The 14486-nt window shown below is 48.5% G+C and overlaps 1 protein-coding gene across 1 annotated transcript; it reads right to left on the reverse strand.

Moving 5' to 3' along the window:
* Positions 1–1316: 1316 nt before the first annotated feature.
* OXA1L (OXA1L mitochondrial inner membrane insertase) lies at positions 1317–13312 on the reverse strand. Its single transcript, XM_081886908.1, has 10 exons — positions 13191–13312; positions 10157–10300; positions 9825–10014; positions 7846–7989; positions 7465–7550; positions 6847–7011; positions 4924–5028; positions 4244–4406; positions 3040–3120; positions 1317–1544 (listed from the first exon to the last, which is right to left on the reverse strand). The coding sequence occupies exons 1-10, from the start codon at positions 13278–13280 to the stop codon at positions 1441–1443; spliced, it is 1272 nt and encodes a 423-aa protein (XP_081743034.1). The 5' UTR covers positions 13281–13312; the 3' UTR covers positions 1317–1440.
* Positions 13313–14486: the final 1174 nt, after the last annotated feature.

Below are 14486 nucleotides of genomic sequence, written 5' to 3' on the forward strand. Positions count from 1 at the left end.
CCTGCCAAACCGATTCCTCCTAGAGTCCACTGGAATGTAAGTATATGCAGAATGTACAGAAGACGAGCCTGGTGGATCAGGCCCACGGCCTATCAAATGCAGCATCCAACCAGGTGGCTTTGGGACCTGAGGGCAAGAGCACTCTCTGTTCCTCTTTTCAGCAACTGGCATTCAGAAGCAGCGCTGCCCCCAACTGCGGAGGCAGCAAGCAGCCACAGATCGCCTTATCCTTGCCTAATACGCTTTTAAAAACCATCACTGCCTCCTGTGGCAGTGAGTTCCATAGTTTAACTATCCACTGTCCCTGAACCTTCTGACATTCCGCTCCACTGGGTTTCCACGAGAGTCTAGTGCAGCGGTTCTCAACCTATGGGTCCCCAGATGTTGTTGGACTACAACTCCCATCATCCCTGATCTCTGGGTGATGGGAGTTGTAGTTCAACAACATCTGAGGACCCACAGGTTGAGAAAGGCTGGTCTAGTGTAATGAGAGAGGGAGAAAACCTTTTCTCGGTCACCTCTTACTCACTTTTCTGTAAACCAAGATTTTGGTTGCTCTTTTCTCAATCTTAAAAATCATAGAATCAAAGAGTTAGAAGGGATCATGAGGGTCATCTAGTCCAGGCATAGGTAATCTCCGCCCGCCAGATGTTTTGGGACTACAACTTCTATGATCCCTAGACAACAAGACACTAGTCCTGGTCAGGGATGATGGGTATTGTAGTCCCAAAACATTTGGTGGGCCGAGGTTGCCTCTGCCTGATCTAGTCCAACTCCCTGCCACGCAGGAATCTTTCAACCAACGCAGGGCTCTTTATATTATCATCGGCCAAGGCTCGTGGCCGAAGTTGGTTTTGGAAGAGTGATGGTTCGCTTTAATCCCTCTGGAAGTGAGGGCAGGGAACTGGCATGCCAGGACTACAAGAGAAGACCCCTAGCTGCCTCAGACCAAGGAGTCCGTTGTACTAATCCTGCGTCTCATTGAGGGTTGCTTGGATCTTGCCAGGGAGGCAACAAATGAGGCATATAAGGCAACAGCCCCCTCCTGTGTTGGGCTCCGTTCTCGCAGCCCACACTTCCAGTATCTAGAAAAAGGATAGGGAACCCATGTCCCACCTGATGTTTTGAAACTACAACTCCCATCATTCCTGACCTTTAACCCGGGAGGAGTTTAACATCATCTAGAGAGTTCCTCCACCCCAAATTCAGAGGCTTACAACTCCTGCAGGTTCTGTTTGTCTACATTCCCGTGTGTAAACTTTGCGGGAGAAAAAGTGAGCTTGAGTTGGGGAGAGAAATCTGGGAAGCACCAAACGTGGGAGGAGGAAGTTCCACATCCTTTTATTACCTAGTCTCAGAAAACAGAGGAGTGGGGAGGCGGGAAGGGGAAGGCGGCTCTTTTCCCTGTGCAAAGTCTTTTGGTTTGGTGTTGCTCGCCGCTCAGCCTAACGTGTCCTCCCAGGGTCTCTTTCGTGGCGGCGGCTTCGCAGGACCCGGCTGGTGCTGCTCCAAAGGGTTGTGGGAAAAGGTCTGGCGCAGCGGCCCTGAGTGGAAGAAATGCCCACGTTTCGTTAGTTTGTTTTCGCAAAGCGGGCAAGGAGACTTGTCAGCCCCCACCAGGGAACTGCGTCGAGAACAGAATAAACACAAGCAGAGCTGGGCTGAATAATCAGAACAACTGTCTACCCAGCCCACTCACACATCTGGGAGTCCCACAAATAGGGTCTGAAGGCGATGCCCCTCCCTGCTCACGTTCCCTAACAGGATACAGTAACATCCTGAGTCTGAACCCGAAGGATGGACCAAAGCGGTGGGCAACTTGTCCTACCATCCCAAGCCAGAATGACTAACAGCATGGAATGAGGGGAGCTGGGAGCCCACTCTGACCTGGTGGGGCACAGATGCCCCAGCCCCTGTCTTAGCTACTAGCCCACAATGCATCTTGTGGCAGTGAGTTCCATAAGTTAATCATGCGCTACAAGTTCTTCTGCCTGTCCTGAAGCTACCACAAAGTCAGTTTCACTGGTCTCTCCCGAGTTTCTATTATTGTGTGAGAGAGAAACTTGCTCTCCCCAACCCATAATTCCGCAAACCTCAATCACGCCTCCTTGCTCATATCTTAAGTTGCCATTTTGCTCAGCTGAAAAGCCACAAATACCGCAGGCTTTTCTAAGAGGGAAGGAGATTCAGATGAAGCAGTAAGTCCCACTCCCCAAATGATTTCGGCTGCCCTTTCTGTACGCTCCCTGCCCCACAGTACCATGTTTTTAAGATGTGGGGGCCAGAATTACATTATGTAGGATCAAAAAGCCCATGTGTAATTTGCAAAACGTCTTCTGATGGCAAAAAAGAGGTTCTTAGCACACCAGATTTCTTTTTCCTTTCCTTTTCTTTCTGAGCTTCTAGCATTGATACAACCTCAGACAAAATATACAGGTGCTTTCCTCATTTTTTAAGTTATAGATTGGCCTACTCATTCCACCACCCCCTTTCAGTGTTTTTATTTTCCCACTGGGAGAATGTGCCCCTCGCCCCAGGAAATATTCCTGCGGAAACCCCCATTCTAGCAGCACACAGAATGTTACCCTGGACCTGCCGCGAAGGCCCATTTTCTGCAGGGAAGGGGGGCGGGGTTGATCCTGGCACGGGCTGTCCCTTCACTTGCTCCACTTGGCAGGTCAATATTCAAATCATATGTCGCTTCCTCGTGTGGAAGGCCGACCTTCCCAGTTGCTAACACAACTGCAGAGGCCCGAGTGAAATAAATGTCGATTACATGAAGGTGAAGAACCACTATCGAAACAGTTGAGGGCCTGCAGAAAGGGCCAGGAGGGCCGCCCTGAGGTAACTGCCTCTTCTCAAGCGATGAGATGACAGCAGAGAACTGGGAAAGGTGGTGATCTCTGATTTGCACATTGCAAAGCAAGTGGAAGGAACAACCCACCCCAGGATCCCTTCCTCCCTGCAGGAAAAGGATCGCACACAGGCCTGGCAGCTGTGGATGGCAGCAAGTGAGGGCGAGGGGTGCAGGAGGCTTACCCTTAGCTGCCAAATTCAGGTGGTTTTTGATGTGCCGCTCCCTCTCTTCCAGCTGCTGAGCCATCTGTGCATTTTTCCAGCCTGGAAAAAGGGGGGGCATGTGGAGACGCAAGTGAGTTAACCCCGTAGGAGCTGGAGGCCTTTGAGAAGCCCTTATCCCCTCCCTCGCACCGCAGCAGCCTTCGGCCACCCTTCTCCTCCCAAGTCAGCTTTCTTTTTCTTTTTCTGTTTTTAAGTGAAAATAAAAAGTGCAAAAAAGGGTATACTTCATCATTACAAGAGCTATCAATTGCAGTTCTCTATATACTTATCTAAGGGATGAGGTGGCGCTGTGGGTTAAACCACAGAGCCTAGGACTTGCCGATCAGAAGGTCAGCAGTTCGAATCCCCACAATGGGGTGAGCTCCCGTTGCTCGGTCTCTGCTCCTGCCAACCTAGCCGTTCGAAAGCACGAAGTGCAAGTAGATAAACAGATACCACTCCGGCAGGAAGGTAAACGGTGTTTCCTTGCGCTGCTCTGGTTCGCCAGAAGCGGCTCAGTCATGCTGGCCACATGACCCGGAAGCTGTACGCCGGCTCCCTCAGCCAATAAAGCAAGATGAGCGCCGCAACCCCAGAGTCTCTCACAACTGGACCTAATGGTCAGGGGTCCCTCTACCTTTACCTTATATAGTATACAGTCTTTACCTTTTCTAGTATACAGTCGTGCCTTGGAAGTCAAATGGACTCTGTTCCAGAAATCCATTTGACTTCCAAAATGTTCGGAAGCCAAAGCGCGACTTCTGATTGGCTGCAGGAAGCTCCTGCAGCCAATCGGAAGCTGCGAAAGCCCTGTCAGACGTTTGCCTTCCAAAAATAGTTTTCAAACCGAAACAGTCATTTCGGGTTTGCAGCGTTTGGGAGCCAAAATGTTCAAGAACTAAGCTGTTCGAAAAGCAAGGTACGACTGTATAGGTATTATTATCATCCAAATACATATATGTTTATTTTTAACCTACTACCATTTATGTTTCACAGTTTTCAAACTCCGTATGTAGTTCAAAAAAACATTTTCCTCTGAAAATTTTAATTTTTCCAGCAGTCATATTGATATAACCTGCTCCTTTCTCCCCAAACCTAGTAACTGTAGGACATTGTAAAAATGTGCATTTTAAAAAACACCACTATCCTTACTGCATCTCAAACAACGTGCTGCCTTAATCACCTTTCTTGAAGTTCTTTATGAAGCCTCCCTGAGCAGGCAGGAGGCTGGGGTCATGTTGGACCCGCTCGGGGATGCCAAGCCGGGCGCGAACTGCGGGCAACCTCAGAAAGGCCACTTGCACCAGCGAGAAGAGGTTGGATGTCAGCCAGTAGGTGAAAACGGCCTGCAGGGAGGGAAAGAGAGAGCATCAAAAACCCCTTTCCTTGGCCCACCCTGTTGCAACAGGACAGCTGCCCTGTGGCATGAGAGGGGCTGGAGAATTGGGGGTCAGCGGGGAGGAAGAAGTGGGAACAGCAGCCCCACAGGAAAAGGCGTTTTGGGTTCCCTTCCCAGTGATAAAAGTTCAGGAAAGCCCCCTTTGTACTTGCCCACAGCTCCCCTCTGCCCAGGCAAACATAGCCGGTGGCAAAGAATGATGGGAGTTGTAGTTCGGCAACAACTGGAGGGCAGAATACTCCCTGCAGCGGCCGCAGAGGAACAGATCCAGCTGAGCCCGCGAAATGGAAGCTTTATTTACACTTTTATGTTTCTTTTGGACTGTGTAGGCTAAATTGCAGGTTTTGAATCGAACGGGAGCCAAAGGAACATGGGTTTGTGCAGGGCAAGTCAGAACTGGCCTCGATATGTTTCGCAGGAAATACGTAAAAAGCAATCGCAATCTGCCTGCGGCGGCACCTCACCGTCGGGAAGGAGATCGTGAGAGGCAGGATAGCGAGCGGCATCACCCGGAAAACGGTTTTCATAAGGTGGAGGTTCGGGTTCGACACTCCGGATTCTGCTCCTAGCTGCAGAGAAGGTGGACACTGTTAACACTCCTGTGCCATTTCCCCCATTTTTCACTGCGTTGTCCTCTCCTACATGAGGTTTTCTGCCAAGCAGGAATTTTGAAATTGTGGGGGTAGGAAAAATTTCGAGTGATGGAAGGATCCAGAGGTAACCACCGCCTTGCGCCCTTGGCATTGGATCCCATCCAGCCAACAACTGGCTTTAGGAGGTTGACTGCAGCCTGAATATCTAGGCCCCACCCCCCAATTTACTTTGGAATACAGCAAATTCCGAACATTCAGCTTTCTCCTTACGATCTCCTTTGGGTGGGACAATTTCGGAGCTTTAGGGACAGACCTGATCTATTCTCTTCTCACGCTAGCGTCAGTAATAATAATAATAATAATAATAATAATAATAATAATAATAATAATATTTATTTATATACTGCCCTCCTCAGCTGAAGCCAGGCTCAGAGCGGCTAACAACAGTAAAAATAACACAGTTTACATCAGCAAGCCGTTTCCCCACAGGTTCTTGCATGAAAGAGCAGACTATAAGCTAAGGAATAATAAAAATAATATGCTGGCTAACTTTTCTGGGAAGCTGGCAACAGCTGTGGTTGTCCTCTCTGGGTGGTGATGCCGGGCCTGCCAGCAGGGCCCTCATTGCAGTTACTATCTTGCAAACAACTGAAAATGGTCTTTGTCGCTACCCGTGTCTAATACAGACCCATAATATTAGGGGCACCAAACCAATTCACACATCTGGTCCTGTCTAAGCTCTGTTTCAGAGCTCATGAGGCCTCTGGTCTCTTTATTTCCTATTTGTTCTGTGATATGCAGACACCTCAAATTTCTTCATTAGTCCACTAATTCAGTTGCCTTCCCCACACCTTCTGCCCCCACAGCATAAGGGATAGTACCCACAGAGAGGTTTGTTCTCCACAAACCTCTCTTAATCCCCCTGTCATTGCCTCTTGCAGGATCCAATGCCTAACTATGCACTATGTGGGGAAAAAACACTTTCCTTTGTTTAACAACAACAACAACAATAATTCACTTATACCCTGCCCATCTGACTGGGTTGCCCAAAAACATAATAAAACATCAAACAGTAACAGTAGCAATCTGATCCAATATAAAAGTCACAATAACTTTAAAATAAACCACAAAGCAACATTCAACAATCCCATCAGAACCTAATAGTAAACAGCGAAATTAAACATCAGCAAATAATACTCAAATAGTTCAACCACAATAAAGAATTACCGATCTATAATCAGTAAAAATAACAGCAAATCACAAAACATAAAATACCACAAAACATACAAAAGGATCAAACTGAGAAACAAAGAAGCACAACTTATAAAGCTTTTTTTTTTTATAAAAAAAACAATAATCCCTGAACTCCTCTCTTCCCAGCTACTGCTGCTGCTGTTCTCAAAGTCATAGTCTGGGAAAGGCTGAGTGGGGCAAGGCAGGTGGAAAAGCCATTGCCTGGTGAGGAACAGTTCTTCCTCACAGTTCTTCCACTGGAGCAGCTCTCTTAGGAAGGCTTCCAGAATTAGAGGTTCAAATGTTCAGCTTTGTTGAGTATGCATGAATTCAAACATTATGGAGAGGGAGAAGAAGGGTCTCACTAACTTATTTCCTCTACACCGGCGGTGGAGAACCTTATCGGCTCCATAGGCCAGATTCTTAACCCAGATTGGCCATGTGAGGCAAATCTGACAGCAATGTGATGTTACATGTGGGCAGGCAGCTGCCTCTAGTCAAAATCCATTGTATCCATGAATGCAGTAACAAAAGGACCTCTGGAGGGACCCAAAGACTTACTTCCAAGATGGCCCACATGGTGACGGTCACTGTCAGGGGCAAGACATAGTAGGGATCGGCAGCCGTGAGATCTGAGAACCACCACAGACCACCAGTTTGAAGGCTGGGCACAGGGAGCTCCGCCATTTTGCGCAGGGCAATGAAGAACGAGATGAAAATGGGTGCCTAAGAGAGAAAGAGAGAAAGAAAGAAAGAAAGAAAGAAAGAAAGAAAGAAAGAAAGAAAGAAAGAAAGAAAGAAAGGGAGAGAGGATGAGTGTGAGAAGGGGAGGAGGCAGAACTGAGAGTAATATTCATATACCACACACACAATTTAAATATTTATATTTATTGACGCTTTCATGGTCCGTCCGCTCCCGCCGTAATTTCTATTTGCGTCGCACGAATCGCTTCAGGGCACCCCGGTGTAAAAAGTGGCAAATAAATACAGTGCGTGATAAATAAACGAACAACACAGATGTGAAATTTGGGGTGGGAAGCTTCTTTCAACTGACTTTCGTATCTGGGAGCTTGCATTAATTGCTGTGACTTGCCCTGAAGTCTACAGGCAAAGGGCAGGATGTAAGTTCGTAAAAATAGAACAAAAACAAGCTGGCCTAGCAGTGGGGCAGAGACTCACTTGGACCAAGGGAACAAGAAATCCTCGTAGCGGGTTGACATCGTGGGTTTTCTGGTAGAGGTTCAGGTCCGTATAAGCTTTGGCAACTGTGGGAGAAAAGCGGAATGATTTGCGGGGAAGGCAAAGGAGATTATCGCCCACAATCTCCTTCTACAAGCCCCTTGCCCTCCCCTACAGATCAGGCCCCACCTGCTGACATAATGTGGGCAACCCTATTCCTTGAGAGCTCCCCTCTCTTGCCTCCCCAGTCCTCCTATCACCTCAACCACCACCTCCTCGATTCATTCAACGTGGTCCCTTCCAATGTGGTTTGTTTGCAACCCCAGCTGTGCCCCTTTTCCACCGAACCCTGCACTTTGCCTCATACGCCGGCCAACTCACACTCAAATTTGTTCCCCGAGCGCTTGGCCTCGTTCATGCGGGTGGTCAGCTCTGAAATCTGCGGCATGTGGTTGTTGAGCTTCACTGCCTCCCTCTGGCCCTTCACGATGAGCGGGAAAACCACGCAACGGGCCACAATTGTCCCTGAGAAGTTTGGTGGGGAGAGAGGAGGACACCCGTTATTCTCAAGTGCAATGGCTGTGACGTTACCCACAATGCAATGCCAGAAATCACTACCTTACCCAGAATGCACCTGGGTACTTCTGTTTGGAGGCTTGTGCAAAAAGGGTAGGTGGGCGAACTTCTCCTGCAGAGGCTGAAGGCATCATTTACCCAGAAGGCAGTACAGTTATACCTCGGGTTACAGATGCTTCAGGTTGTGATTTTTCGGGTTATGGACCCGTCGAAACACGGAAGTACCGGAATGGGTTACTTCTGGGTTTCGGGGGTCGCGCATGTGCAGAAGCGCTAAATCAGGCTTTGCGCATGAGCGCCGAATCACAACCCATGCGTGCGCAGATGCGCCGCTGCAGTTTGCGAACGTGCATCCCACATGGATCACATTTGCCACCCGAGCGTCCACTGCAGTGGTGATCATTAGGTTACTAGCCTGTCTTATGAAACCCAGAGGTTTTCTACGTTACATCTCTCCAAGTGAGCTAGAGGACACATTCCAGTCAAGCCAAAGAACGAGAGAAAATGTGGAGCAGGGCAGGTGAAGGTGTGTGGGTTTGGGGAAGGAGTCCTGAGGGGTGCAGAGAGAAGTCTGGAAAGCTGAATTTGGCCCCAGTGCCCAAAGTTCAGCTGCGGTCTCCATCTCAGAGAACAGGTTGTACCTTTCCTGCTGTGTTCCTTCTCCGTGGGGCCGAGTCACAGCGAGGAAAGAGCCGAGGATGCTGGCTTAGCACTGCATCCTGCTATTTGTCTATCCAGCCCAATACGGTGGAACCTCGGCTTGTGAATGCCTTGGGAGCCAGGACGTTCTGACTCCCTGTCAGGGAACTGCCATCGGAGCCAGAGGCGGAGGGAAGGCTCCAGAGGGATGCTGGAGATGGTCCCAGTAGGGAGAGAGGCAGCCCATCTGCTGGGGAAGGAAATCAGCGTAACACCAGTGGAGAAGGGGGGCAGATGGGGGAATCGGAGAGGAGGCTCCAGGACTCCTCGCCAGAGACCAGCGGGGAGAACACGGGTACTCCGCTTCCCACACCCTCCCTGCGCAGAAGACTTCCGCGCAGGGAAAGTAGGCGGAGACTTGGCGTCAAAGAACTTATTTGCTGGAAGAAGTTCAAGAAACACCCACTGACGGATTCTGCCAGTGACTGAGACAGCCACGGGTGAGAGGCTGTCCAGACATAAAGGGTTCAACCAGGTAACCTAGCCAGGAGTGGCGACAACTTACGCACGAGCAACCCCTAGAACCATTACACTCCCAAACGATCAAAAACTGGAAGTGATTGTTCTGTTTTTTTAATGTTCTTTGGAAGCTGAACATCCAGCGTGGCTTCCGATTGACTGCAAGAAGCTCCTGCAGTCAACTGGAAGCTGTGCCTTGGTTCCAGAACTCTTTTGGGAGTTGAACGGACTCCCAGAACGGATTAAGTTTGGGAACCGAGGTCCCACTGTAATGCTTGCTCTGGCTGAAGCAGCCCCCCAGGATCTTTGGCAGAGATGCTTCTCTCTCATCAGCACCAGTGACCTCGTTGTTTTAACAAGAGATGTTCTAGGCTAGGGAACTGAGCTTAAGGTACAAAGTTTGTGTTTGGGGTGTGTGTATCACCTCATGTCTCTCTCTGGGCTGTGCACAATTTTCGGCAAGAGCACATAACCCGCCAAGTGCTAAGCTCACTCTACTGCCAAGCTCCCGGCAGCAGAATGCCCCAAGCCACAGAGCCAAAGTGCCCACTCTGATGACGCTCTCTGCCAGCCCAAAGGTACATCTAAATCTCCACCCACTTCCCAAACACAGCAGACCCTTTCACCTGCCACGATGGCTCCCCACCATGGCAGCCCTATATCCACGTGGAGGGACTCCAAGAAGCTCTGGATCAGACCCACCGGGGTGTGGGAGCCCAGGCCCAGCTCTGCAAAACTCTGCTCTTGGACAGCTTGGGCAAGGTCCCCTGCAGAGAGAGCGCCCTCTAGTGGCGGGGGGGATACAGGCTGAAGAACCTGAAGAAGGAAGAGGCAGGAAAGTAAGTTAGCACTGATTAATCTGAACACTCTCAGCCCCCAACTGCTAGGTTGTCTTTGCTACCTTCATCTGCAACCCTCCACCGTCACCTTCCAAATTTCACAGCCATGCTGCTCTTACCTGTGTGCCAGCAGCAGCTGCTGTGCTTTGACATCTGTTTGTCGGCCTCAACAGGAGAACATGGCAGCCGTTTTGAGGACGCGGGTGAGGGGCAAAAGGAGATTTAACTCTGAGCAACGCGAATGGGACGGACGTTCTGTGGATCTGGAAGGCAAGTTTTGAGAATCAGCATCCTGACAATGGCACTTGCTAGGAAGATGACTACTTCTGTGATATACAGGAATGTGTGCGGAACAAATTCCTCAGATTTGATATCAATGCCGTCTGATTCCGTTGTTTTTTTTGTGGGGGAGCCACTTTAAATTTACAGGAAATCAAAATTCAGTTGTAAAACCATTTTCTCTCTTGTGCAAGTTTTAGGGAGCAGGATGTATTCATAGTTGAAAGTTAAAAAATTATTTTGGGTTGGGTGGAGAGTGGGGCAACTTTGGGCAACCAGTCTCTCATTCTAACCTACTTCACACAGTTGTTGAGAATAAACTGACGAACATGGGAAAAGCAAGTATGTCACTGTGTGCATTTAATATGTATATTTATATACATATATTAATAATCTATTAATTCTGGACATAGTTTAGAAAGCAATAATACACAATAGGGCAGAAAGGGTGAATCATATTTTGATGGACAGCAGATGTAAATAATATACATAATATGGATAGACCTACCCAGGTGCTTACGAAGTTGAAGCACTTTTAATTCCTCCCCCAAGCATTTTAACTTTTGTATATTTTATAGCACAGTTGTACATTTGTAAACTGCTTTGAGACTAGCACGTCTTGTGCTTCTTAGAAGGAATACACACATATAAAATGAGATAAAAAGGAGGAAAGAAGGGGTTGCACAAAACCCCTCCATCAATATAGCGCCACATAATCCATGCCATTTTCACATGTTTCACATACATCTGCTAAGAAAGCTCTGGCCTATTTGAATTACCCCCCCCCCCCGCCTTTATATCATATGGCAAATTTATATTAAATACATCAATTGTTCAGACTGTTAGTAGAATAAAATAGAATTTATTATTACGGTCGGAGACAAGCTCGTGAAACACAAATGGAACTACAACCCCAAAAGCAAAACAAACATTTAAAACAATACACAACAATGGATTTTAAGTTTAAAAATGCGGTAGGCATATAAACACATAAAAATTTTAAGACAGACTACCATAGAGAAATGACCCAGAGTCGCCCGTGGATCAGAGTTTGGGAATGTTCTTAACAAACTGGTTTGAATCGGGGGATGGTCTGTGCCTACAGATCTGTGCGCAGGATCTGGCGACCATCCGGGTCGTCTTGTGATCTTTAACTAACAGAGGAAGATCAAATTTTTGCTTTACTGGGAGGTCAGCAAGCCTCACCATCAGGGGGTCAATGGTTTCTACCGCATCCTAAAAGGGACATCTAAAAAATATGTGTTCGGAGCTTCCTATATCCCCCAATGGGCAGGTGCAAATTCTCTGGCTGTATATTGTCTCCCTGCTTATTTAACATATGCAGAATTCATCATGCGAAAGGCTGGGCTAGATGAATCCCAAGCAGGAATTAAGATTGTCGGAAGAAATATAAACAACCTCAGATATGGAGATGGCACAATCTTGATGGCAGAAAGTGAGGAGGAATTAAATAACCTTTTAATGAGGGTGAAAGAGGAGAGCACAAAATATGGACTGAAGTTCAACATCAAAAAAACAAAGATCATGGCTACTGGGCCCATCCAATAAAAGGGGAAGAAATGGAGGCAGTGAAAGATTTTACTTTCTTGGGCTCCATGATCACTGCAGATGGTGACAGCAGTCACAGAATTAAAAGACGCCTGCTTCTTGGGAGAAAAGCAATGACAAACCTAGATAGCATCTTAAAAAGCAGAGACATCACCTTGCCAACAAAGGTCCCTATAGTTAAAGCTATGGTTTTCCCAGTAGTTATGTATGGAAGTGAGAGCTGGACCATAAAGAAGGCTGATCGCCAAAGAATTGATGCTTTTGAATTATGGTCTGGAGGAGACTCTTGAGAGTCCCATGGACTGCAAGAAGATAAAACCTCTCCATTCTGAAGGAAATCAGCCCTGAGTGCTCACTGGAAGGACAGATCCTGAAGCTGAGACTCCAATACTTTGGCCACCTCACGGGAAGAGAAGACTCCCTGGAAAAGACCCTGAAGTTGGGAAAGATTGAGGGCACAAGGAGAAGGGGATGACAGAGGAGAAGATAGCTGGACAGTGTTCTCGAACTACCAACATGAGCTTGACCAAACTGCGGGAGGCAGCGGAAGACAGGAGTGCCTGGCGTGCTCTGGTCCAGGGGGTCATGAAGAGTCGGACACGACTAAACAACTAAACAACAACAACAAATGGGACTTTTTAAAAGGATCTTTCCAAGACTGGCAAGGGCAGAGCCAAGCTTCTGGCAAGTGTAAAAGCCCTTCTTGCATTTCTGGATACAAGAAAAAAGAGATATGCTGCCGGTGCAGCTATATGTCTCTTGATTACTACAATTTTGTAGTTGGGGCACCTTAAGCCCAGACGTAGAAGGGCTTGAGGGGCAAAACCCAGTTTCTGAAGAGTGTTCAGGACTGCTGTCTGCCAGCCTGACTGGAACTGGTCGCAAAGGATCAGTGGAGGAGTAGTTTCAGTGACAGCCATTTAAAGACTGATGTTAAGCTGATGTGAGTATATTCACCGAGATCTCTCCAAGCTGCCCCAAAGGCTTTTGACACACTGGCCTCTCTCTCAACCTTGGGTCCCCACGGGTTGTGGGACTACAATTCCCAACACCCCTTACTACTGGTCGTGCTCGCTAGGGGTGATAGGAGTTGTAGTCCACAACATCCAGGGACCCAAAGAAGGGCTCATCCCCCCAAAAAAGAAAAGGTCTCCCGGGTTTCTTCAACAGCTGCGCCGCAGGACGCTCCCCTCCAAGGAAACTGCACCAAGCTGCTAGTCCCTGGGGTTCCGGCCCGCAAGGTCATGACCCCGAGGCCAGGGCAGCGCCGCATAGGCGTAGCGCCCGCTTCCCTGCATCACCCACCTGCCTACGGAGGCTCCCCGCGAGGGGCATCTTCCCCGGGAGCCCAGACCGGCTCCACGCTCTCCCGAACGCCGCTGCGGAAGCCGCCATCGCTCCTCGGCCCCACCCCCGGCGCGTCACGCGCAGCCCTCGCGAGGACTGAGGGGTTGGACGCGTGACGCCCGCGCAAGGCTGCCATCTTTGTTAAGGGCAAACAAAAACCCTTCGACTTAACGTGAAGGGTCGACATCTTGAGTGAGGGCAACTCTCCTCTCGAGACTTTTTTTCGTTTCGGGTGCAGGCGCGATGGGGTGTGGGGGGGAAAGGCATGTAACCGCTGAAAGGGAGGCGCCAGTCGATTCTTTTCATGGCTCTGTTAAAAAAAGGGGGGACTAAAGCAAAGTGGGCTGTGGCCATGTTTAAAAATAGCGATGCTGTTCTTCAATTTAGCAGTGGGAGAGAGGCGGGGTTGCTGATGCGGCCATGTTGGTTCCGGGCAATATAGAAAAAGCGGAAGCGCGGCCATGTTGGTTATGGGCGATGGGGGAAAAGAGGAAGTGTGGCCATGTTGGTTATGGGCGATGTGGGAAAAGCGGAAGCGTGGCCATGTTGGTTATGGGCGGTATGAGAAGAGAGGAAGCGCGGCCATGTTGGTTATGGGCGATGTGGGAAAAGAGGAAGCGCGGCCATGTTGGTTATGGGCGATGTGGGAAAAGAGGAAGCGCGGCCATGTTGGTTATGGGCGATGTGGGAAAAGAGGAAGCGCGGCCATGTTGGTTATGAGCGGTAGGGGAAAAGAGGAAGCGCGGCCATGTTGGTTATGGGCGGTATGGGAAAAGAGGAAGCGCGGCCATGTTGGTTATGGGCGGTATGGGAAAAGAGGAAGCGCGGCCATGTTGGTTATGGGCGGTATGGGAAAAGAGGAAGCGCGGCCATGTTGGTTTGGGGCAGCACGAGAAAAGAGGAAGTGCGGCCATGTTGGTTATGGGCGGTATGGGAAAAGAGGAAGTGCGGCCATGCTTACTTTGGGCAGTCATGTATCGCAGAGAACCCTTTTGGGAGAAAGTTTTTTTAAAAAAACAACAACTATCTTCGCTGATTGGTATGGAGCTTGGTCAAGTTTAGCACGTGTTTAATTTTACTTTATTTTCACAATAATTCTATAACGCTTAATTTAAATACGCGCGCACACATTTAAGCAGTTTACACAAAACAATATTCAATTCAAATACCAATAAAAAAGTTAAAAACAAGTTGACGTCAAACTGATCAAAATAGAAATAAAACCTGCAGTTTCAAAAGAAAAACGTAATAAAA

The sequence above is a fragment of the Podarcis melisellensis genome (assembly GCF_964234715.1).
Source record: "Podarcis melisellensis genome assembly, chromosome: 13".
In the NCBI taxonomy this organism is placed as follows: Eukaryota; Metazoa; Chordata; class Lepidosauria; order Squamata; family Lacertidae; genus Podarcis; species Podarcis melisellensis.

Excerpts from the sequence above, each read along its gene's own strand:
- OXA1L (XM_081886908.1), bottom strand. The coding sequence starts at position 13,280 with ATGGCGGCTTCCGCAGCGGCGTTCGGGAGAGCGTGGAGCCGGTCTGGG. Across the intron at positions 7,990-9,824 it reads GTGGGGAGCCATCGTGGCAG|GGACAATTGTGGCCCGTTGC; the intron begins GTGAAAGGGTCT and ends CAAACTTCTCAG. Across the intron at positions 7,012-7,464 it reads TTCTTGTTCCCTTGGTCCAA|GCACCCATTTTCATCTCGTT; the intron begins GTGAGTCTCTGC and ends TTTCTCTCTTAG.